Here is a 25,567-nt window from a genome sequence, read left to right as displayed (position 1 = left end):
ATAAAAGTCAAAAAATGTGGTAACGTGGTTTAGGAATGGGACTTTAGAAAGCATTTTTCAATTTTTATTAGCGAGGAATATTTAGAAGGAAATTAAACTGTATAAAAATTGTTTAATAATAAATAAAAAATTATGCAAAGATCAATTAATGATTTTCCCTTATTCGTCACAAATCAAAATTATAGCACCAACGCGGCAGTCAGACGCCAGTTGATTTTATATTAAAAACTAACAAAAACAAATCCTTATTAATTCCATATTCACACACAAAAAAGTCAAATCGCTCGACACACTCAAGCCAACAACTCTATGTCTTCTCTCATCAACATCCAAAATTGAACTATGTACAAAAATGTGCTTTCGTCGTCTATTCATTTTCAAAACGAACCACACGAATCTTGTTTTTAAAAAAAATGAGTGGACTAAGTTTCCCATAAAAAATTGCCTTCACATTGTCACATTTAATAATTCTGATTTAATTATACATTGAGTTATATGTTCCATTTTAGGTAGATCATAAATAAATCGGATACATGCGGTCAAGCATCTCTTCAGTTTAGAATTCAATTCATCTGTTATGTCATCACAAACTATGCAACAGTAATAGTAGAAAGGCAGTATAAGGGTTTTAACCAGTAAAGTTCACGTAGCTATTGGAAGTGAATCCTCATTTCTGTTTAATTGCTGAAGTACCATGTAGGTTTCACTTGTAATTTTTTATATATGGTCCTTCCAAAATAAAACCCAAGATATAGGTTATTTTCAATTCACTAATAAAAAGTCTTTTATTTGCAAAAATATCAAGTGAAAAAGAATATAGTCCGATTCATGTGCCCGAAGGAAGAACATGATGTACAAAGCAAAGTTGAAACCAAAGATCTAAACTTTCATCCGAGAGTTCATTCATTCAAATCGGTTAATTTTTGGGTCAGCTACAAATGTTTTATCCTCAAACTCGCCACCTAGCTCAGCTTTTTCTAAATTATTAAATTAATAATATTATTATTAAAGTTAATTATCATAACTAGACAGAATTATAAAGAATGTTAAGTGAGAGACTACTTAGCAAACTACCACCACATGTCGATCATTAATATCGATTCATATGTCAAGTGAGAGGTCAGTTAATGTCCTCTTTGTGTCGTGAAGCTTGTCGAAACTATGAGGCCATGATAGAATATTATCGCTTGGCACTGGTTTGTAGATAGGTTGCTTTAAAAACCTGTTAAATTTTAAAATGAATTTCACAATAAGTGCACCTTTATGACAGCCTTCCTACACGGAAATATGATGCTCGTAAATTTATTGATGTGTCCAGACATTCACTCCTTTTTAATTTTTGATTTGTATTGAAAATTTCAAATTCTTATTTATGTCATTTCTCTAATTTAACCTAAATATTAGGGGGGCTTTCGCCTTCCTGCGCGTCAGCCGTAACCCCTCCAGCTCTGATTATTTAAATTTAAAAAATTAAAAAAATATATCCCTTATAAACAGTACTTTCTATTAAAAAAATTACTTTCAGAAGCGGAATTAGTTTTCAAAAGTTAAATATTAAAAATTATATGACCTCATATTACCAAAAAAGTATCCCTCTGGGCACGGAAACATCTTTGTTGTAGAAACGTTCCTAAAACGTATTTAGAACCTTTCATAACTTCCAAGGTTCTAAAAACGTTTTTAAGACGTTATGTAGAGGACATGAAACGTTCTTAAAACGTTTTAGAAACGTTTCTAGAACAAAGACGTTTCACTGCCCAGAGTATTACCAGTAATACAAATGAAGGGTTACATTTCAAACAAAAAGATATTTTTTTTATTTTAATAAATTTTTAAATCCTCCTAAGCAATATAAAGTACATATTCTACTTGTCTAAATTAAACAAAATGTTTTATATAAATTAAAACCACATGGAAAATTTTTTCCTAAAAGTAAAACGCATTTTTTTCGATACAAGATACACAATCGAATATATTAAGTATGCACTAGTTTTACGACTTTAAAACTTTCTTTAAAAAAAATAAAATCGACTCAAAAATGTTGTTCAGAATATGAAAAGAAAAAAATATCTCTAATTTTACAGATATTTTTTTCGATATCTGTAAATACGGTAAAAAAATAATAATTCCTGCTGATGATAAACTGAAGATATAAATATGAGTTTAAAAGTTTATTTCTTACTATAAAATTGTTTCACTTGTCGCTATTATCGATTAAGCAAACATTTTTCGTTCTTTATTTAAAAACGAAAGCAATTAAAATGGAATTTTGGGTTTTACCAGTACTGTAAGTATTTGTTTTATAATCTTAAAATAATTCGTTTTCTAAAGTTTAATCCGATTCTTTAGATGCATTTTTCCAACTCATGCATATTATGTCTCATAATCAAGGTCAAACTTTAATTATGTTATAATACCCATACATTTATATATACAGTAAGAGTATCTGACTATGAGTCACCCCTAAGCGTGAGTGCGAGTGAGCGCACATTGAACGCTGCATAAGAGTGTCCTCCTCGCACTCGTGGACTTTATACAAATACTATAATACAAATTGTTTTATTTTACCATAGCTAATGTACTACTAAGTACATTCAAAAAATTTTTAATTTCAATATCGAAAGCTAATTTTATTTAGAATGGGAAATTATAGAACTTTTATATTAGCACCACTTATTGTAAAAGATGTCGTCAGCATTAAGGAGAAATTGGACATAGAATCTGGAAAAAAGTTAATGACGTTAAGAGAAAATCTCTATTTTAAAAATAATGCTATATAGAAAAGTTTAAATATTAACCCTTTCAGTCACAGTGATCGATATATAGACAACCTTTTGGGATGGTTCCAAAAAATATAAAAACCCATTAGATTTGCTTAAAATTTGTTACTCGAGGGTTTTTGGGGTCGCTGATTACGAATCTAAAGTCAGATTTTTAGAATTCAAAATAGCTGATACCCCATTTTGAATTTTTAAAAACTAATACCAGATTCGTTATCAGCGACCCCAATAACCCCCCGAGTAACAAGTTTCAAGTGAATTTGTTAAATTTTTAAATATTCGTCCGCCATTTGGATCCGACATTTTGAATTTTTGTAAACTAATATGAGATGCGTAATCATCGACCCCAAAAACCCCCGTGTAACAAGTTTCTAGTAAATCTGTTTGATTTTTAAAAATTTGTCCGTCTTATGAGGTATTAAAATTTTTCATTAAATGTAATTTTTTCAGAACAAAAATCTCAACTATAAGCGGTCAATAAAATATTATTTTGGTTAATATAAACTAAAAAATTAAATCGTTTTTTTAGTTTTCAATTTATTCTTGTTGAATTGTCTATTATTATTTAACTCATTTATTAATTTATAAGTAATTAATTACTGATTTATTTAATTATCATTTTTGGATTTTAATTTATTAATTATTAACATATTTATTATTATTTATTTTATTTATTAATTATTTACTAATTTGTTTTTATTTCTCTCTATCTTATATATTCTTAATTAATTTTGGAGATCTTAAGAACGGAAAAAACTGGTCCCGGGGTTGTCCCAAGGTTGGCAAATGTAAAAAATTTGAAAAAAAATTCAAAGTTCTTCAGCCATGGTTTTGTCAATGAAAATATGAGAAAAAATTGATCCGAAGGTTGTCCCAGGGTTGGCAATTGTATAAAATTTAAAAAAAATTTAAAGTTCTTCAGCCACGGTAACAACAGGATTTTCCCATGCGCTGGGAAACGTTCATAAGCAAGGGTGGCGCCTGGGTGTGGATATTACTTGTACCGGAGTTGCGCCAAGGTTGGCACTTGATTTTTGAAACCTTTACTTCGGGTGGTGCCGGCATTGTTTGATTTTTAACCATATTTTAAACTATTTAGACAAAAATTCTTAAAGTATGTGAGCTGTTTTATTATATTATTAGAAACTCATCCCCAAGAATTTAAAGAGATTCTGACATTTTTTAATCTGTGTCCGATTCTTCCCTAAACTTCGACTAGACATTTTCAAAATCTGCCTAATACTTCCCAGATAGCATTTGCATGGCATGTTTGCAGCAACCCGTGTAGAAATATCCCTACTATGGCCATATTAGGGAATGAAACACACGGCCCGACCTGGGCCAAATCGGGGCGACGATCAAATGTGGATTTCCTGATCAGGGCCATATCGGGCCGTGTGTTTCATTCCCGAATAGGGAAGGCCCGATCAGTCCCTGATCCGGGCCATAGCGAAATTTCTACACGGGAAATTTGTGGCAAATTGGCAAATGTCCGCCTTGTGGAAAGTTTGCTGAGCAAACTTGCTACAAGTTTTCACAGAAAACTTGCAGAAAAGTTGTAGCAAACTTGCAGCAAACTTTCTAAAAACTTTAAAAATTTTCAAAAAAACCTTTTTGTATTCAAAATTTATTTATTTTGTGAAATGTTGCCTTCCCCCCTAGGGAAGGTGACAAAATGTAGTGCGCAGCTCTATATGTCATAGAAAACTAATGCGCAGACATTTTAATTCACTTTGCCACGCAAGTTTTCTGCAAGTTTTCTCCATAAACTTTACACAAGGCGGACATTTGCCAATTTGCTACAAATATGCTGCAAACTTGCATGCAAACTTTCTGAAAAATGTTGTGCTATCTGGGTTATGTTATAAACTTATACAAAACTTAAAGAATCCATTTATTCTTACTTTTTGGTTGTTCTGTATTAACCCTAGAAGGAAAAACCACTGTCAGCAAGCCACTCGCAATGGGCAAAACCCTCGCTTGGACCCTTGTATCGAATTGTTTTAAAGCGAAGTAATCTTTATTAAAAATGGTTGTTACAATTATTTTACTTTTAGTCTGCTGCACCATTGAAAAAACAGAACACTGGGTCTTCACACACTCGGTTTTTGTTTTGAATTGCAATGACGCTCCAGGTTTGGTAGCGTCGCGAGGGATTTTTTTTTAAAATTATATACGCTGTTAATTTTTAATAAAATCTTCAATCTATTTAAAAAATACCTTTTTGTATGCAGAAACATTAGATTTATGCCTTTTCTATCAATTAAACCATTTTTAATATCAAAAATAATTCATTAACTTTTTATAACTTAAATAGAAAACTGGCACTCCAGACGACGTTTAACACCACACCAATTAAAATTAAAGTAATACTATCATTAAATTTAGTATAATAAATTATATATTTCTAGATGTGTGTCTACAGTAGTTAATTGTGAAGAAATGGATTTAAGCCAACTTTGTAAGTATACATTACATTTTTAGAAACAAGAAATTCCAAGTAACAAAAATTTCACTCTGATTTTCATTTACAAAAATTAACTATACTTGAGTTTTATCATAACTAGTAAATTTTACTTGTAGCTGCTTTACTCTATAGTGGAATGGATCTCAATGTAGATCCATGTGACAATTTCAATGATTATGTTTGTAGTAAATGGCTTGAAAAAAACCCCAGTGTTGCGGAGTACATTACAAGCTGGGACACGGAGGATATGACTAAACTGAATTCATTTCAAATAATCAGAGGTAAACTTAAACTACAGTGAAAAAAAGATTACTGTATATGTGTTTACATTTTTTTGCCTTCAACATAGTTATATTATCAAGAGTTTTCCATTTTTAAGATATTTTAGAAAGAGATGATATTGTCGATGAAAAAAGCAAACTCTATTATGAAAAGAAATACTATGAGGCGTGCATTGGTAAGCTTAAATATTAATAGTTATTTTATTTATCATTAATTTACACTGTATATTCGGATGTGTACATATAATGCTTAATGTTTAAGTTTAACAATTTCTTTGCAGGTACTTCATTAACACAAGAAAGAGAAATTTATTTAGAAATATTTTCTGAAACTAACTGCATAGAACGATCATGGCAAGATGTGGTGAAATATTATGCTAAAATGATTGGTGAAACTTTTCTTTTTCAGATTATACTAGATGATAGTAAAAATTTGAATGCAAGTGTATTTATATCTTTAAGAAATTTATAATCGAAATTTAAATATTTTACATGTTTTATATTTAATTAAAATTGCGAAATTTATGATAATTAATTGTGTTTCCCATTTAAAAAATTGTAATTATAATACGAAAATTTTATGCAGCTTGTAGAACCATACAAAAGCAGGACCAACTTAAATCCATATGAGTTGTTTGACTTTAGTCTAGTAGACAACTTCTTTGAATATCGTTACAAAATTTCCAGTATAAAGAATAATGAATACAGGGAACCATTTCTAGAGTTTATGAAAAACATAAATGAGGTGAATTAAATATTCTAAATCGAAATTTAATCTAAATTTTCACTATCTTTTATTTAAATTTTATTCCATTTATATAGTGTATTGTAATTAAATTTTATAGTCAGATAGTGGTGAGGAAATGTTTACTTATTATTCATGATAATATCAAATTAATTATACTAAAAGTTTTGCAAATAAATTATTTACAGCTCGTATATAATGATGGTGAACTTCCAAGTAATAGTTATACTGTTGAAGAATTTCAAGAATTGTATGATTCCAATTGCCCTTCAATAAATTTCAATTCGAAGGTAAATAAAAATTCTTTCAACTTATGCATTACAAATCGTTCCACTTAAAAAACTTTGATAATTTTTACCACACTCAGGTTTATATCCTCAGTTAATATATATTTAAATTTTTGATTTCTCACAAAATATTAATATCATTTTTAGATAAATTGGACTGAATTACTTCAACTGCATGCTGGTGGAAACAAGAATTTTTTGCATCCAGCATTCAAAATAACAATTAATATTGATTATTTTAGTGAATTGTGTAAAATTTTAAGTAGTACATCATCCTTGACAGTTGGTAATTGTTTTTTATTTTTTAAAAACAACTTTCAATATACTTCTATGTGATTTAAATATAATATTTATTTTGCAGTTCAATACATGCAATTCAACTTTGAATATTCTTTCGACGTGTTTGCTTGTCTTCATAAGGGTATTGGTAAAAACACTTCGCCAGAGAGGTACACCATTCTTTAAACAGGGATTTCTCTATTTCTTTCTAGTTATTATTTAAAAATGAAGTCAATAATTTTTATTTATTGACAAATTTTTTTTTATTAGGAACGCATTGAGCAGTAAGTCATATAACTGTATAAACCATTTACCAATGACACACGGAATCAGTGAAGAAATAATGAATACTCAGGAATTCGTCAAACGAAAGACATATGTAAGATAATAATTGTCATGAAACAATTTGTATACGAAACTGCTTTTAATTTCGTCTTTTAATTTTATTAGGTGCAGAAACTCATGAAATATTTAAAACCCATATTAATTAAAGAAATTAACAATAGTTGGATTGACGATGAACAGAAAAATTACGCTCTTGATATAATACAAGAAATACAGTTAAATGTTGTGAATTTTAAGCAAGATTCAGACAGATACTATTTAGAGGATACATCAATTTCGTACAAAGTAAATAAATATTTTTTCATCCCACATTCACAGAAATAAAGCTTTTAGATAGCTGACGACAGGACATAAAGTCATTCATTTGTTAGACCGTATGAAAATGAACGCTATTTTCATACAAGTCGAACAATTGAATGACTTTTACTCCCTGTCGTCTGCTATCTGAAATCGACACTTTTATGCATTTTGAATAAAAAGTATCGTAAGTAACACGGAAACAAAGGCAGCCTAATTTCTTTACGATGATTTTTGTGACACAAATGGAGGTCGAGGACGCCCCGAGACGAGAAATAGCTGCCTTTCTCTCCTTGTTGCTTAATATACTATTATTGTATAAAACATGTAATGTTTACTCAATGAAGTTATTATTGTAATTTTATTTTTTTAGTTTGAAATTACTGATGTTGCTTTTAAGAATTTGATTAATTTTAAAAAGGCTCAAACTGTGCATAAATTTAAAAGGGCCCTAGGCAATCAAAATTTGATTAGAGACAATAAAAGGCAACATGTCAAAGATCACAGAGATAAAAAAAAACGAATTTCGGCGGTATTTAATATTTTTCAGTGACGTCATTTAAAATAAATATTTCATATAGCGCTATCAAAGTGTAAATGATTCCCTATAAGACGCGCAATCGTCTTTTATACTCCTTTGAATGTGGCGTCTGATTGGTCGCTTGGAAATAGAGTGGGGCGTGTGGAGACGCTTGCTAGTAGTGTTACGCTCCCTTCTCCTTCTCGCAGCAGCTAATCAGGCGCCACTTTCCAAGAAGTATAAAAGAAGACCGCGCGTCTCACCGAGTGACACTTTCTTTTTGGCTGTCTCTGAAGAATCTTTCCATTTTTTTGTTTATTTTTAAAGTAGGGGAGACTGGGGTAAACCCGCTCACAGGGTAAACCCACTCACTAGCGATTTGACGCTATGAAGTTAACTTAAGATAGAGATATTGGTACTATGAATTCAACGTAGAATCAGAGGCGATCAAATGTTTTTAGAGGTGTCAGAAAAAAACGTTTGTTGGATTTTTAAGTTTCTCCATCATTATTTTCTAGTCTTAATTTATTTGTCAAATTTTTTTTGTTGCTGTTGGATGTCCTTCGAAGTACATATATAGTTTTGTCTTATTTCAAAAAAATTTAATTAAATTTATTCTGAAATGTAAGAAACACACTCGGGGTAAAGTCGCTCACGTGAAGTCGGGGTAAAGCCGCTCATTTAGTTTTTAATTTAAAATTTGTAAAAAAATAATTTTTCACGTATTATATTTTAACAATAACAGAATTTATGACTTGTTAAAATCAAAATTGTAACTACATTTCACTTTCTCTTAATAAAATATATAACATTATTTAAATCCATAGTTGTATTTCATGAAACATATATTTATTATTTATTAAACCAATTTGTTGTTTATAGAATTATTTATAGAACTTATGGTTTATCAATAATAAATCATACTTAAGACGGGAATAAGACGAATTTTAATATATAAAAAATAAAACTGTTCTTAGTTTCTTAATTTTTACCGATCTGAAAAGAGTGAGCGGGTTTACCCCAGTCTCCCCTAATATTTAATTCTAATTACTGTAAAGTAAATATAAATTTTTCTTCATGATTGGTCAAATTATATCAATATATATTTATCTATATCATAATATTACTTTATGAATATCATTTATGTTTATAAATTTGACTTATAAAATTATTTATGAAAACTTGTTAAAAGAACGAAGAGAGAAATAGAAATGATCGAGCAATATGAAGAAGATCTAAATGCAATTAGTAAGTAACATTAAAATTTGGTAAATGTCTTTTTGAATAGATATAAATGTCTAACCGACATCCAAAGAACACATCTTCTTGGTACCTTAAAAATTAACATTAATGTAATCAACGATTGCATAATTATATGTAACTTTACAATTACATTTCACATATTTATATATATCTATTTATTCTTTAAGTGCTATCACCATCATTTTTATACGCACCTCATTTTCATCGAAAAGCACCAATGTGAGTTACTGAAGTATTAAACAATCAAAAATTATAAATAGATTAAAATGGATTTTTATTTTTAAAAATTTCAACAGCGCCTATAATTTGGGAAAAATGGGATATTCTTTCGGACATGAAATGTCTCACTCATTTGATATTGCATACCTTTCAAACAATTTTGAAAGTAATTATAATAGAATTTACATATAATTTTACCCGGCTAATAAAAATGCAGCTCTATAATATTAAATTCTACTCTTTTTATAATGTAAACATTAAGTTCTCTTTTATATCTGAATAACTAATTATATTATTTACAGCTCATTGGGAAACGAAGAATCCAGACTTAAAAAATATATTTAATGATAAGAAAGCTTGTCTCGTGAAACATTTTGATAAATTAGGGGTAATTATTAGCGCCGAATATAATTAAATTGTTTTTTAAAAATACTTCCTTAATTTATAAGTAATAAAGAAATTGTTTCTAAACTCTTGAAATTAAGTAGAACAATTTTAATTATGTTTGATAATCTTTTTTTTAACTTTCAAATTTAGACGGATGGTACAGCTTCCTTAAATGAAAATTATGCCGATTTAGCAGGATTAAAAGTGGCATTTAAAATGATGAGACAAATGATTGACGCTAATCCATCATTAGGAAAGAAAACATCACATTTTGAAAGATTCAACGCAAACAAATTGTTCTTCATTTCGTTTGCAAATGTATGTATAATAGTATTCAATATGCTTAAAATTGTGAATAAAAAATATTTGATTCCTTAAATTGTATGTATAACATATAACTAAACTTTCCTTATAATAGCAACGAAAACTATTTTAATTTGTTACTCTTTGAACAATTGAAAAACTACATAAAAATTTAATTCATACTAATATTCTGACAGTATTTTTGTGAAAAGCCTAAAGTAAATAATGATCTGGATCATGCACCGAACGCATTAAGGCTCATTGGATCTTTACAGAACATGAAAGAATTTTCAGAAGTTTTTAAATGTAGAGAAGATCATTTTATGAATCCAAAAGACAAATGTGACTTCTGGAGTAATGAAAATCTTGTCTAGAATTATAATTATTTACAATTATTACAAACATATTCCTTCTATCTGATTATTTTAAAAGAAAGCCTATATTAGAAACCATGCGATTAACAGCCTATAGTCAACTAGATTTGTTGTAATTGTTTTATTATAATAATTAACGGAAAACGAAAAATAATTTTCTTTGTAATCGGCTTTTCTGTATTCTAATAAATAGTACCTTAAAAAAAAAAGTTTGAATTTTCATTTGCATATTTAAAACTAACGCATACGCTATCACGGTGTAAATGGTGCTCCGTAGACTGTGGGGATTGTATTTATACTAGTCGTGAGTTGAGGGAGTGGAGGAAGCGTTCTCTCATTGGTTGCGCCTCCCACTTCCTGAAAAGCATCACCGCTCCGCCCCACTGTTTCTCACAGCGACCAATCAGGCGCCATTTTGGTCATGTCTTTGAAGGTACCCTTATTATATTGAATGCATTTTTGTAAAAATGAATTTCATTTTAAATTTTATTGTTCAATCAGTGAATAATTTACAAGCGTAAAATAAAATATCACTTTTCTATTTATTATATATCCTAATTTCCAAAAACGTCCATATGATATCCTGAAACATCTGTTGATGCTAAGGTAACAATTTTTTAAGAACATTAAGCTGTCATTGCAAACTTCTTATTGTTAGTTGCGGTATCATTTTTTTTATTTTTCGCCCTGTCACTATTTAAGGGACCCTTAAACATAATTTTTATTATGTACAACAGCATTAATCTGCTATCATGATATTCATTATTTTTATAAGCGTTTGATTATCTTAGTTGAATATTGAAAAAGCAATTCAGGTCATCATTTCAAAAATGTTATGGACTGTGTAATGTGTTTTTGGTAACATAGACCAAAGCAAACCGTTAAAACTTTCATTATTTTTCTGTGTATTTCTACCCAAATAGCATGTTAAAAGTTCGAAATCCGTCAAACTTTCATTAACAGGTTTAACAAATTCACAAACTTTAGAACTTAATACTGCGACTTGTGAACAAATCGCTCATCCATTGCATATGCATCTAAATAACCACACCAACTAACATTACAGTTTTGGTGTTGCGGTTTGTCATCAATCGAGATCTTATGATAGAAAGTTGCCCAAATTTCTTTTTGCACATCATCTACAGAGTCAGGATGTCTTTGTATTTCCAAACGATAGTACAAAGACATTTCTTTTATAACTTTTCCTATAAGTTTTTATATCTCTGTCTCGAATGTAGTGGGAATATTTAACGTTGTGAAGCCATTCTGATCGCTGGAACATGGATAGCATTCCATTGACTTCCATTTCTCATGAACTTTCTTTATAGTTTGCAGAACAAATAATATTTTTGATTATACAGATAGTGTATTTGATTATATATTTATGCTATCTAGCTTGGACAATTCATTTTTCTCTGCTACAATTAAATGTTTTAAATTGAAGATGAGTATGAGCAACCTTCAAACAATTAGCTTGAGCGAAATTTTGCTTTAATAGCATTCTTTTATGAATTATATTCACTAGCACTTTCATTTTAAGGAATTAAATAAAAAAAAAACGAAAAGTAATTTGCTCTGTATCTAGAAAGATTTAACAAGAACAGTCAAAGCAAGTCAAAGAAAGCGAGAATCGCATTAATGAAAAGAACTCAGAAAATCGATTTCTGGTGCCACACAAAACAACAGTGAGTGTAAATCGAGTCGAATGATTCTCCTCTAGCAGTTTAGATTAGCGAAAGAAGTGAATGAGTGATTGCAATCTGTGGACCATCCGCTTCTTTTCTCAGTGCAGTGGCGGAATTTCAATTTTAGATAAAATGTATCAACAAAATTCAATGATGATAAAATGTTTCCAAAGATTTCTATAATCGGAGAAAAGAGGTATGAGGATTTAAATAAGCAAACGAAACTAATAGCCCAGGAGGAGATAAAAAGTAACTCAGTATTGTTCCTTTTTTCTACTCGTTTAGAAGTTATTCAAGTGAAAGATAGCAACCAAGAAGAAGTATGACAATGGTTAAGAAAAGAAAAAAAATTGTAAGAGAAATTGGATAACAGGAGATAATGGTAAAATTCACAGAAAATTTTTCTCAAGTTTACCATGAAATTATAAAATATTGTACATTCGTTTACTTTAATATAAGACATTATTTTTCTACTGTTTATGAAACTCAGTGAATAAATTTGTAGAGAATATTTCCAGAAGTAAGATAAGCCATTGTTTGATAAAATATGGATAAAAAATGCAGTTGTTCATGAACTCCAATAAACATTATAATAATTATCAACTAAAAATACATTTTTTACAATTGCACAAATAGATCATTCATATTTTGTTTCACAATTATTTTAAAAGTGTATTTCTATTTTATAAGATAAAATTTATTTTTAATTTTAAAATAATTCAATCGATTTTAACCATCTTTGACGCCATATGGACGCCATCTAGTACAATACGTTTAGTGAATTTCAAATTTATTTATCTTGAACACACCTTATTTGAACCACAACAATCAGAATCTTTTATGTATATAAACAAGGATGGCTTCATATACCGACTGTTTTACTATAAAAAAAAAACTTAAAGTGAAGCAGAATATATATGAAGGCATGCCTGAATATATTAAATAACCAGATTTTTCCAGGAGAAAATGATTCTTACGATTTTTGTTCAAAATTTTGTTCAGAGTTTGTGCGGACATCCCATGAAACATCTATTTGTATGGCGTTTTGAAACATTCTTCCCTACGAATTATGAATGAATTTTTGTTAAATTTTGCGAATTTTGCACGAACATTCGACTGGGTATTCATATGAAACTTGAACGAAGAATTGTTTGCGTACGAGAATTCATACCTATATCTCCAATTTCGGGAAACTCAGGTACATTTTTATAATAGCGGACAGACAGAAATGATATAAATTTCTTTTACTTTAAAAATAAGCTTGGGGTTCGGGAATCAGGTCATGTTTATCAATTTAGAGTATATGTCTATTGAATAAAATCTAAATAAAAATTTTTACAAAGCAGCTTACCAGGGAGATATGTAAATCGTAATATCCAGGGTCCTTTGGATCACCCTTCTTAGAAAACATAGTTGTAATCAGAAAACTCCAATCTTTAGGAATTTTTTAGAATCATCTTCTTATATTCAAAATTTAAGTTGTTCGAGAATAAAACTATTCATCATTGGATAGGTATGTAAATATATATTTCATATTAATTTATAATCAGAATTAAAAAATAAAGTATAAAGACGATGAAATGTTTGTCAACCCTTTCTACTTTATTGCTTATAATATAAAAAGGTCTAAAAACCCCTTTTATTTGTTTTCAAATAAGCAAGAACCTACTTTAATAGATGTTGTTCAGAAAATTTATTAAAATTTTGTTAATGATAGGAGAAAATCTCAATGTTGCGATGGGTGAAGTGAAGTGGAATAAAGTGAGGCGGTATGGAGCACTAAGTGTAAACTGGTATGTGCTCTTAAATGGCCCGCGCATAACGACATGAGAAATGGTACTGTTTTGACAGTCGACTGTTTCATCGGCTGCAATTTGAAACTTACTCGAATTGTCGACGCCGCAGAAACTCACGACCAACATTACAAACTTAGGGTATTAATAATATCCTCTGTTCCAATAATTCTCTCTGTTTCTCAAAGATTTAGTTAAAATGCATTATATTTCAAATACTTTTCAACTACTTTTGTGTAAAATGAAGAAACACATTTAAAACAAATACTACAAATTAATTATATTATTAAAGTTCTTTAATTCTTATGTAAAATATAGTTTTCAAAAATTCATGTATGTTTATAGTTCAAATTAAAATCCTAACCATAATTGAATGTCAGAATTAACCCCATCATTTGTTAGTGCATTCTTGCTATTTCCACGTTAGGTAATATGAGATTCGGAGCAGCAGAGTCCAGATATCGATTTATCCACTGTAGAATTTCTGTTTTAGGTTTCCCTTCTTTTCAATTTATATATTTCGTTATTATATTTACTATTTATTATTTGAGTTAATAAATAATATTTATCACTATTATCATTGTTAGCTTTGACTGTTCCGTCTCGGTACTAGGATTTTTTTTATCTAATGGTCATCTTCGAATCAGAGTATAAAACATTCTTTCTTTCTTTCTTTCGAGGCAATCGTAAACTTGTTGTTTTCAAACTGAAGCATAAACATTCTGCAAAAGTGCCAATTTGTACCAAGTTTATAAATAGAGGCACAAAAGTGCAAGTTTGCGAGAGAAAATTGTTGCAAGTGTTTCTCGCTTTGTTGAAAGATTCATAACCAAAGTTTCAGGTCTATTAATTGCATACCGACAGCTAAATTACTTCAGTAAATATTGTTTGTGGAACTCGATTCGTTAAAACCAAATGTTTGAGTCGAGAACATCATTCCTTGTACAAATGGGTTAATAGTAGCAGAGATATATTTCAAACTGCGTGTACAAAATAAAAAACTTTTCCAATGTAATTTTTTTTATGAAAATCAGAAAATTATTCCTGGTGCTACCTCCCAGATAACACTTCGAGCATATTTTTTATTTCTGTTTCTCGACTTCAAGACATTTAATTTAAATATCTCGCTTCACTTATTTCTCTCTTGTTATTTATTTACTCATTTTCACTTCAGCAGTCACTTTACAGAGACTTTTTAATTATTTCTCGAGTCGTGGCCTCTTTGAAGATTTGTCAACTCAGCAACATTGCAATTACTTTCAATTCTAACTAATATTTACTTTACTTTAGCGAGAAGTCTACTTAATATTGATTTATAGAGCCTGCTTTTACTTAGTAAAGAATAATTAATTACAATTGATAGAATTAAATTACCACAAAACAGAAAATGAGGGATTTTAAAATTCTTTCAATTCAAAATATAGTTTTATATTCTTACTTTTTTTCATTATTTATTTACTTATTTTAAATATTTAAATATAATTAAGGACTCAGATGCAGTAAGGAAATAAAAGATATCTACTTAACATGACGCGTATCCTCTTATTGTAAGTCCTCAATTAATATTAAAACAGAATCAATTCTAACAGAGATGTTAAAAATATTATTTACTGCAATGTTGTTCTTTATATACTGAAAAATTAAGGACTATTTTCTATTTCGCGTATAATAAATATCTAAATATAGATTCAAGTATACAAATATCAGCACATAAATATAAATAACTAAATATTTGTTAGGAATCGAATGGAAGTGAAATTTAAAGTTTCTTGATTTATTTTTCTGCCTTTAAGAAGTAGGGTAATCTTTTTTAGTTATAAGAAATAGAACGAAAATTCTGCAATATGTTTCTTGTATAAGCGAGGGAGAAGGAAAGAAAATACGTTAAAGAGAGACATATTAGACAAACTCTATGTATAAAGAGAAACAGAGAAGGATACAAACCATATCTCGAAGTCGAGAATTGCGTGGTGGCTTACGTCGAGAAGTGGATTTAATTCATTTTCATTTCTTGGGGGAATTTATAGAGAGAGAAAAATTTTCTTCTTGTGCACGTATATAGTTTTAAAAGTATTATTTACTCTTCATAATATCCCTTTTGCTGGTGTTTATCTTAGAAAATGAAAATAAAGAACGAAAAAAAAGAAATCTCAAATGTCTACAGATTTTTCGCAAAATTGACGTGATTGCGTGACTCGTTTATTATATACATAAGAAACGAGCAATATATAGTGCAAAAATGATAAGAAAAATTTAAAATGTATTGCTAGACTAAAACTAAATTTTTATAATAATGACACAAAAATCTAATAAATTTTAACTCTTCTGTTAGAATTGATTATGAATCAAATTTACATTTATGAAATCAAAAATGAAAAGAATTTTTTATCAATATTAAACTGATCGAATACTATAATGGTCTTCTTTTAAAGATATAAAAATTTAAAGCTTGTAAAAAATGAATTCGAGGTAAAAATACTTCTTTGCTAGGTACTGCAACCAATTGTTACATAAATAATAAAAATCTCTATGAAGCTGCATTTTTAAACCAAAATCATATTTTTTATTTTTGAAAAAAATTTTAATTAATTGGTTTTTGGTTCAATATTGTTTAATTTTTTATGAAGTTGGTATTGAATAATTTCTATATTGATATTTTAACTAATATTTTGCAACACTTCCTCTCCGACTGCGCATAACTGTCTTCATTATTTCAAGCACTTATGCTTGTTGCTAGCTTGATAGACATAATTAACAATCAATTAACATTTATAATGAATTTTGTTAAAATAAAACTTATACATAAAAATAAATTTTAAAACACTATATATAACATTTGTTACCAGAGTATTCCCATCTTAAACATTGAAATGGAAATGTGAAGTGACAATTAATTTTTTAAAGCAATAAATGTTGATATTCATAAAAAAGAGGTCGTTTCCAGAAATCGAATAAAAGATTGATACAATAAAAAAAAAGCTATCAGAATTGAAAAAGCAAGGGAATGCTAAAAAGAAGAATGCGTGAAAATGGAATGCCCAACGTTCCGGATATTCCTTTTCATATATGTTAGTTCCCGCTTAATCCACAGGTTACATTTCAGTGAATTATCGCGATCCATTGAAATATACAATGGCTTTGAGCATTTTCTAAAGGGAATATGGCAAACACAAAACAATACCTGTTTGCAGAAAAATGTGAGATACTCAGACATCGAGAGTTTTAATACACGAATAAAGGTAAACTATCTATTTTAAGCTCCAACAACCTATCATACATTTTATTCTTAACGGATTAAAAAACCTTTTTGGATTGTATCGAGAAATACTTTCGACGACAACTTTTTACAGTTTTTCGCAAATACCACTTGAAATCAAAATTATTTAAAGTAATGCAATATTGGTTCTTATACCTAGTCATCCAATAACCGATTTTTAGGATTTAAAAAATCCAATTTGCAAGAACTTTTGTTTATGGAAAAATGCTGATATTATTCATTTAAGGGAACTTTCTGGTAAAGGGATTTTAAAAAAATCGATTTTATTTTGTTAGTCTAAAAATGTTCCTTAGTAATATAAATTTACTGCTGCAAAACGTTTTGTTTAGAATTTCTCTCGAAAACATATTTTTGATAACAGATACACACTTTTCTCGAAATCTACCAAATATGGATTTTAAAAAACTAAAAACCATTCGATTCTTTATCTAAAAAGCTAGACAACAAAAACATCTAAAAACCTCTTCTACGGGGGTAAATTGACCCAAAAATAATAATATCTACGGACGTCTCTGCAGAGATGTTCATGAATATCTTGAGGACAATCTAGGAATCTTCGAATTTTCGGATATGACTATATGACGTCCATTAGGATATACTGTAATAATCTGCAGCAAATGTGTCGTTTATTTTGTTCTAAATTATATTATGATTGGTTTAAAAAAATACGAATTCAGAATTTTATAACTAAAAATGTATTCTCTTAGTCAAAAATAAAATTTATTAATATCATACAATTTATTATGAAGAAAAAGTTCAATTGAATTCAAAATATCGACTTTCAATTTTAGAATGAAAAATTGTTTCAAATAATCAGTTACTTGACTACACTCGAATCTCAACATAACGAGAAACTCTGAAATCAAAAATCTCCTTATAACGATAACAAGCATTGCAAGAGGAAAATCTCTACTCCTTGATCTACTCTAGTATGTGTAAGCGTCTGTCAATACGTTTGTGTTTTTTCGTGGAAATCGATGCAGACCGTGTACATTTTACCGGTTATAGTGTGTTATTAAAGTTATTTACTGATTATTTGTGAATTTAATTAAAGTTTATAAATATTGGATATTGATTTTAATTAGTTTTTTTTCAATTTCAATCAATTAGTGGAAGTTAGTCGCTTATTATTATTAGCGATGGAAACTTTCTGCTTTCCCAACATGTCTATTGTGCTAAAAAAATTACATATGTATCCCAAAATTTTGGCTTTTATTATTTATAAATTTTGCTTCAAATATGATACATATATAATGATCAATAATAATAATAAAATTACATTTCTTGTCATCCTGTTCAGCAGAAGGTATAGCCATCGTTAAAAATTTAGTAGACAGAGCTATTAAACTCTCAAATCCAACATTTTATAATGATAATTTAAAGTGTGTCAAAGAACTACTTTATTTTAATCATTTAGAACAAAATTATTTTAAGCATGCTATAAACTCAGGAAAGATAATTTCAATTTGTGTCATAAAATGAAAACTAAAACCTGTTATATATAATCCACCTATATGCAAAAATTGTAAACATAATCAATTTTAAATAATTTTATAAATTATTATATTCTAGATTAATATGAATAATACATTTTTAAAAATAAAATTAATGTTAATAATGACATAGTATTAATTATATTATATTAGAATTATCCGCACCGAAATCCCTCTGTTTTAGGTGGAATAAGAGAAATTAATTAGCTTATCTTCCTGTAAATGGAAAATGTCAACGTAAAATTAGTGGTGCTTATTTTCAATAGATATTATGCTGGTACATAATATCCTAGAGCATCTAGTTGTAACATTAATTGTTATTTGGGTATTTAGAACCGATACTCGAGTTAAAAGATTATCCTTCTGTAAGTCGTTTGTATACATGTTTGACGTATTTTCGCACTTGTTTACTCAAAGCCGGTGGGTGCTTAATATCTTTTTATACATACGCTACAGCTTGAAAAGTATTAACACCATTCAGAGTATCACTTCTCATGCTATAGGACAGCGTATGTCTAGAAAATATGAAAATATTTTTATAAAATTTTGTTTTTTATCATTTTTAGAGAATTTGAGTATCTCGCTGAATAGCTAAGTTATTATTTAACGACATTTTTTCATCAGTTTTTTAGCTAATTCTGTCGTTTTTGAACTGGATCCGATTTAGCATGTTTATCTATAGATATCCATTTCCTTTTGACTTTGTGTATCACTTTTCTCGTCGGTTTCTTTTTTCAACTCTTCTGCTTTCATTTAAAACCTCTTGGTTTTTTTATAATTTTTTTTAAATTCCGCTAAAGTTGTTTTACTTCTTTTAAATCACGGAATATTTTCTTTCCAAAGTGCAAAACACATTCCAATTTTTCTGTATGACAAAATTTTGTCAACATGGTTTTGCTTTATTACGAAGATTTAAAAAACTCTTAGAATCACTAATTTGAAAGACATAGGGAACATTTTATAAAATAAGTGTATTTTTAAATATATAATAAATTATGTCTTTTACTTCTATGTTTCTCGAAATATGTTTATAATTTAAGAAATATTCTTCTTCGTGCTCGCTCTCCAATCAGATGAAGAAATCTTGATGAGAAAATTCTTTTCATTATGTTATAGGTATAGTGGAAGTTACTCACTTGTTTAGTGATGGGAAGTTTCTGCTTTCCCAACAGGTCCTTTCCTTCAATTAAACAGCAAGGCATCACCCCAAAATTATTCGGATGCCAATTGACAAAATTTTTTTAAAAATTTATAATTCGTCGATAAAACAATAAATTTATTTTAAAAAATGTCTTCCCATTTTGAAACATACATATTTTTCTAATTTCATTATTTTGCAATTAAAATGTAAAAAATTGTGTCCTTCCCGTTCTTAAAGGGTTAAAATTAATTAGTAAAAAAAACGTTTAAATGATTTGTCAAAAATTTTCTTGCTCATCAAATTTTGAATAAACTGCTGACATCGAATTTGTGATCAATGAATCTAAATACCTCTGACTAATGAGTTTGAATTGAATACGTTGAATTTTTAAAAGATTAGATTTCAATCTCTTCTGTTAACTGTTGTAATTTTCGTGAACATTATCATAAGATTAGGCATTTAGTGAGAAATCAAATTCATCATCCACTCTCTAAATGTGAATTAGTAAAAATGTTTACTAATTTGAATTAGTGACTGACTTTTTGCTTTTGAATTAGTAAATTTTACTAATAAATTAGTAAAAGTTACTATTTATTAGTGAAGTTTACTATTTCAAAAGCAAAAAGTCAGTCACTAATTCAAATTAGTAAACATTTTTACTAATTCAAATTTAGAGAGCATCTTTGAAAGATGAAGCTCAGATTCATTAACATTTTCATCTACATTACTTTCCAAATAAGATTCACAAGAATCACAAGCAGATTGAATGACGTTGGCACAGATAAAGTTTCCATACTCTTCAAATTCAATAGAGTCAGGACGAGAAAAGTTTCTACCCTTTCGAAAACTCTTGGAATGAATGGTTTTTACGGGTACAGAAATGTTTATCTTTTTGGAAAATTTCTTTCTAGTAATGGCATTTTCTGGCAGAGGATCTAATTTCCTCTTAGGCGGCATTCTGAAATTGTACAAGGGCACTAACAATTGAACTTGGTTGAACTTGTCAGCTATTTCAAACAATGCGTTACAAATACTATCAAAATTTCGTACCAAATGTTTTAAAGCATCAGCTCTTTTTGACCAACAAGTTTCTGATAAGTTTTTAAATTTTGCATTTTGTTCTCTTAACGCATCCACTTATGCGTGGATACACCAAAAAACATATATAAACGTTGTGAAAAGTTAAAAATAATTTTTAAAATGAATGCATTTATCAACAATATAGTTCCCAAACAAATTTATTGAATGGCCACAAAACAGGGGACATAAACAGATAATTTATAAATATTACTTCCATTATCATAGGATTGTCTAAGACAATTGGCTGTTTATGTCATGATTCAAAAGTAAATTTAAAATTTCACAACTTAGAGATTTGCCATTGTCACTTTTAATTTCGAGAAAGAAAAAAACCGTTCGTAAACGTGGTTATTTAAACAATATTGAATCCACTATAACTGCCTAATATTTCGATTCCTTTATCTTAAATATGATATTTAATAATTATTTAATGACTATTATTCTTATTCATTAATTATAATTTAATTAGAATAATTATAATTAATGAATAAGAATAATAGTCATTAAATAATTATTAATTATTACTCATATATATTAAAACACCAATGATATACATACACTAATAGTATTTTCTTCTTAAGGGACAGAGGGTCGTTCTACTTTTCATTTTCCTTTCTTATAGCACATTTATTTTTTAGTAATCATTTACTACTTATTTCCAAACTCTATGATTATAATGTAATTACTTTATAATTATTTTTATAAATAACATATTATTCATAATTTAATATTAAACAATCAATCACAAGAAATTAAATTTTATTATGAAATAATTCAACCATTTGTAAACGAAAAATCCTACAACTCTAAAAAAATTCGAGAAGAACTTTTTCACCTAATTTATTTATTTAAACGGTTCCTAGGGCTAATGAGCCCTCCAAGGAACAATATTTTGAGTGGAGAAACAATAAAGAAAAAAATACCAAAATTATGGAAAAAAGTGTATCTGTTTTGTGAAAATTTTATCAAAATTTCTGTTATCGTTAATAGCAATTACATTTTCATTTATTATTTGACGTATAACTGCTTTCATCCAAGAGGTGAAGTAATAATTTTCTTAGGTCCATTGATAGTGGCTTTACATAAATATTTTTTTCTATGATCTCGATAATGTTTATCTAGAATTCTACACAATTTAACAGGCAGAGTAGAAAAATGCCTTTTTCCTTCTCTAGAAGATTATTTTCTCAGAATGAGTTGGAGATATGTTGCTGAGCATGATAAATGTATTCAAGTAATTTGTCCAAAGTTCTGTAGGATCGAATAACTTCAGTTCGTCGTTTGTTGTCAGCTTATCGTAAGTGTAGCATATGTCGCAGATGGCTTGAAGTAAACCACTTTGGTCAGTTTTTAGTCGTTTAATAAGACTTCTGTTTAATTTAATATCTATAACATTGACTTTATTTTCCAGCGATTCTTTTCATGGCTTCGGACATGAAGAAAATTTACTAGTAGTAGATAGATAACCTAATGACATTCTGTATTTTATTCATTCATAGTTTGTTAGTTGTATTATAAAAGTTTAATTTTATTTATTATAGAAAAAACTATTTTTAACGTTACACTACCATAAATTAATTCTTTATATTGAATAATACAATACAAAGATGTCAATAAGGCTGTTTTCAGCGTTAACATTGAGTTAATCCTGATTGGATATGTCCAAAAGAATGTTAACGAAAATTAATAATAATTGGACTGAAAGAGCGTCGAAAACCGCCTAAAATCCTTTTTGAGTCCGTACGCGTAGTACCAGCGCCGTCTCAAAGAAATTGTGCCCTGTCGGTAGGATTAAGAAGGTAGACGTAGTAATTCTGTATCGATTCGATTTAATTTCTATACTAATTCCATATCCTATGACACAAAAATTTGCAAGTTTTTTTAATTTCTCTGTATTCTGTTTTGACATAAGGTTTAAATAAATTTTATAATGTAAAATACCAAATCTGTTTTTTTTAAAACTCCTGAAATAGAGTCAAGACAATTAAAACACTAAATTAAACGAAGCATCGCAGGTGTCTTTTAAAAGTAGGATAATGATTCCGCAAAATTAAACAGGCGGTCGTTCAGACCTTGTCAATTTGGTGCCTCCCCAAATTAGAATTTAGAGCCATTTCAGAAGCTCAATTTTAACAATAATAAATAAATTCTGGTTTGTAACAAGCTGATGGTGGCAGCGGTGGGATTTTCCTACGCGTAACCCCCTGCTTCGTTATCTGGTAACAATTCTTGTTAGTGGCTTCAATCTACATTTTTCAAAATTCAACATATTATGATGATCTTAGACTACTTGTTATCTGTTATATTCTTGTCACTTTTCTTAGCAAAACTTTCTGCAATTATGGTTTTTTGCCCATCCTTTCGCAATTGGCTGTTGTCGCTAGTTACCTTCTATAACAATTCCATAAATTTTTCTATATTGGAGGAAGCGTGCTAAAAAAATATAATTAATTTATACTTTAATTGGTTTTGGATAGTCCGTGATGACAAGTCACCGTGATTCGCTCACTAGATGACTGGCTCCAAAACTTCACAGCTAATTAGCCTACATATCCTTGTTTAGTAGCCAAACAAGTTAAACTTATTACTCCAAGGAAATAATCATTTTTTCTAATTCCTAAATAAAAATAGTGTTATAAACACGTAATCGTTAAAAGCAGTCTTGATCCAGTCCGACTGGCGAAATTAAATTTTAATTTAAAGGAGAGTCTAAAGAAAACTATAGATGGAAAGATGTTGGATGGTTATACAGTTGTAATTACACTAAACATTATTGTTCCTCCAAATGTTTCAGTTGTTTCTTTCAAACAGAATTAAAAGAAATGGTGAAGGCGAGTGGTGGAAAAGCAATGTTACTACCACCAAAAGAATAGTTTGAGAACACTGACATTATTTCAAATGACAAGGATTCAGAGAAAACTAAAAAATTTCTTGTCAAAGCTTCAAAGACAGTGCCACTTCCTTCAACTGAATTTTTGATGACTGTAATATTGAAGCAATAATTTAATTTAAAGAGTTACTTGTTATAAGTTACATATGTAAAACGAAACAAATGTTCAAGTATAAAAATTGTTGTAAATAATAACTAATTAATTTTAACTAAATTTTTTTTTGAAATCATCAATTTTTATAAACTTCAGTTTACAAATTGTAATTGTAATTACTGAAGACATCCAAGCTGAACGAAATTCTAATTGTGAAGAGATTTCCACATTATCTGAATAAATTATCCAGGACAATTCTTCTAATTTAAATAATTAAAATGATCCAGTAGATGTTGCTAGCGTTTTAACAGTACCAAATACTCCTAAAAGAAAAGGAGTACGAACTTGTACAAGAACTTCATTTGTCTTGACATCTGCAGAAGCTCAAGCTGATTTAAACATGAAAATTCGTGCTAAAGAGGAGAAGATTGCGCAAGCGGAAGAAAGAAAACGTAAAAGATTGGAAAATAAAGCAAAAGAAGCCAAAGAAGAAGAGGAAAAATTGCAAAAAAGATTGGAGAAAATTTGTTTTAAGGAAACAAAGTCAAAAATGGAAAAAATACCAGAATGGAAAGAATGGGAAAAGAAAAATCCAGAAAAAAGAAATGGAAACTGATTTAAATAACACTAGAGAAGAAAATAGTCTATTTTTATTAATATTTATTCATTTTTTTCAATATTACCCAAACCTCCATCAGCCATTATAACTTTGTCCGAAGAAAAGGAAAGAAAAGTTTAGTCGAGTTGTATACGCGATGTCTTTTTGAATTCACCAAAAATTTGAATTTACTGTATTTTTGTAAATGCAACTTCAGCAAACTAATTTTCTCATTTGGGATTGTATATGCTGGACTTGACTGCTTCAGATTACTACCCATTATTTCCCAAATCTTTTATTAATCATTATTCATTCTTGTTTTTTAACAAACTTAAAATACTACAATTTTTATTCTATTTTAGTAAAAAATTTTGAATGCTATTGTCAATGATTGCTTGTGTATTTTACTTATTTCTTCATATATTTGTGACACAGATGTTCCCTAAATAATCACTTTTTTTCGTGTCTTCTACTGAGTCTTTTACTGATTGATTGAGAATTTATCTATTTGCTTTTCGCTGGTCTTAAGCTCTTTTAATCCATCAATTACATCTATATATCCAAACAAATCCCTGAAAAAATATGTAATGAATTTGGAAAAAAATTTCAATTTTTTTTTATTACAATATTATTTATTAAAGATAGTAAATAAATAAATAAAAACTTAAGTTAATTAATTAGAGAAGACAGATTTTTAATTGAAAGATGGTAACCCTTTAAATTAATTTAAGTTGCAAACATAAGTGTAAAAGACACGAAGGAATTTGTATATCTGATAGTGTTAGCAACAAGAAGACTAACAATTTTTAGTAAATATTTAAACAGTTGTTCCAAATATTGGAAATCCCAGGTTTTGAAATATTTGTATTCACGAACATATTGATATACCCTTAAAATTAAAAAAGGTAGGAAGTAAAGTGAAAGAAAATATTATATTCGGAAACAAGCAAAATCTGAAAAGTGTGATTC

General features: G+C 28.6%; 1 protein-coding gene across 5 annotated transcripts; it reads left to right on the top strand.

The window, feature by feature from the left end:
- The first annotated feature begins 2,183 nt into the window (after nt 1-2,183).
- Nucleotides 2,184-9,871, top strand: LOC122498178 (neprilysin-11-like). 5 transcript variants are annotated; one of them, XM_043605803.1, is made up of 15 exons: nt 2,184-2,287; nt 5,192-5,241; nt 5,364-5,528; nt 5,627-5,704; nt 5,810-5,967; nt 6,115-6,273; nt 6,462-6,563; nt 6,708-6,846; nt 6,922-7,009; nt 7,110-7,218; nt 7,290-7,469; nt 7,855-8,013; nt 9,194-9,249; nt 9,432-9,483; nt 9,786-9,871. In XM_043605803.1, exons 1-13 carry the CDS (start codon nt 2,262-2,264, stop codon nt 9,227-9,229), a joined length of 1,449 nt encoding a protein of 482 aa, XP_043461738.1. In that variant the 5' UTR covers nt 2,184-2,261; the 3' UTR covers nt 9,230-9,249; nt 9,432-9,483; nt 9,786-9,871. The 5 variants fall into 5 exon arrangements, with proteins under 5 accessions (XP_043461738.1, XP_043461737.1, XP_043461740.1 ...); XM_043605802.1 differs by lacking the exon at nt 9,786-9,871 and adding an exon at nt 9,561-9,649; XM_043605806.1 differs by lacking the exon at nt 9,786-9,871 and adding an exon at nt 9,561-9,649 and having other exon boundaries at nt 2,198-2,287; nt 5,434-5,528.
- Nucleotides 9,872-25,567: the final 15,696 nt, after the last annotated feature.

This window comes from Leptopilina heterotoma, unplaced genomic scaffold (genome assembly GCF_015476425.1).
Source record: "Leptopilina heterotoma isolate Lh14 unplaced genomic scaffold, ASM1547642v1 Lhet_142, whole genome shotgun sequence".
Classification (NCBI taxonomy): domain Eukaryota; kingdom Metazoa; phylum Arthropoda; class Insecta; order Hymenoptera; family Figitidae; genus Leptopilina; species Leptopilina heterotoma.
Note: the sequence above shows the minus strand (reverse complement) of the source record. Positions and strands in the feature narration are given on the sequence as shown.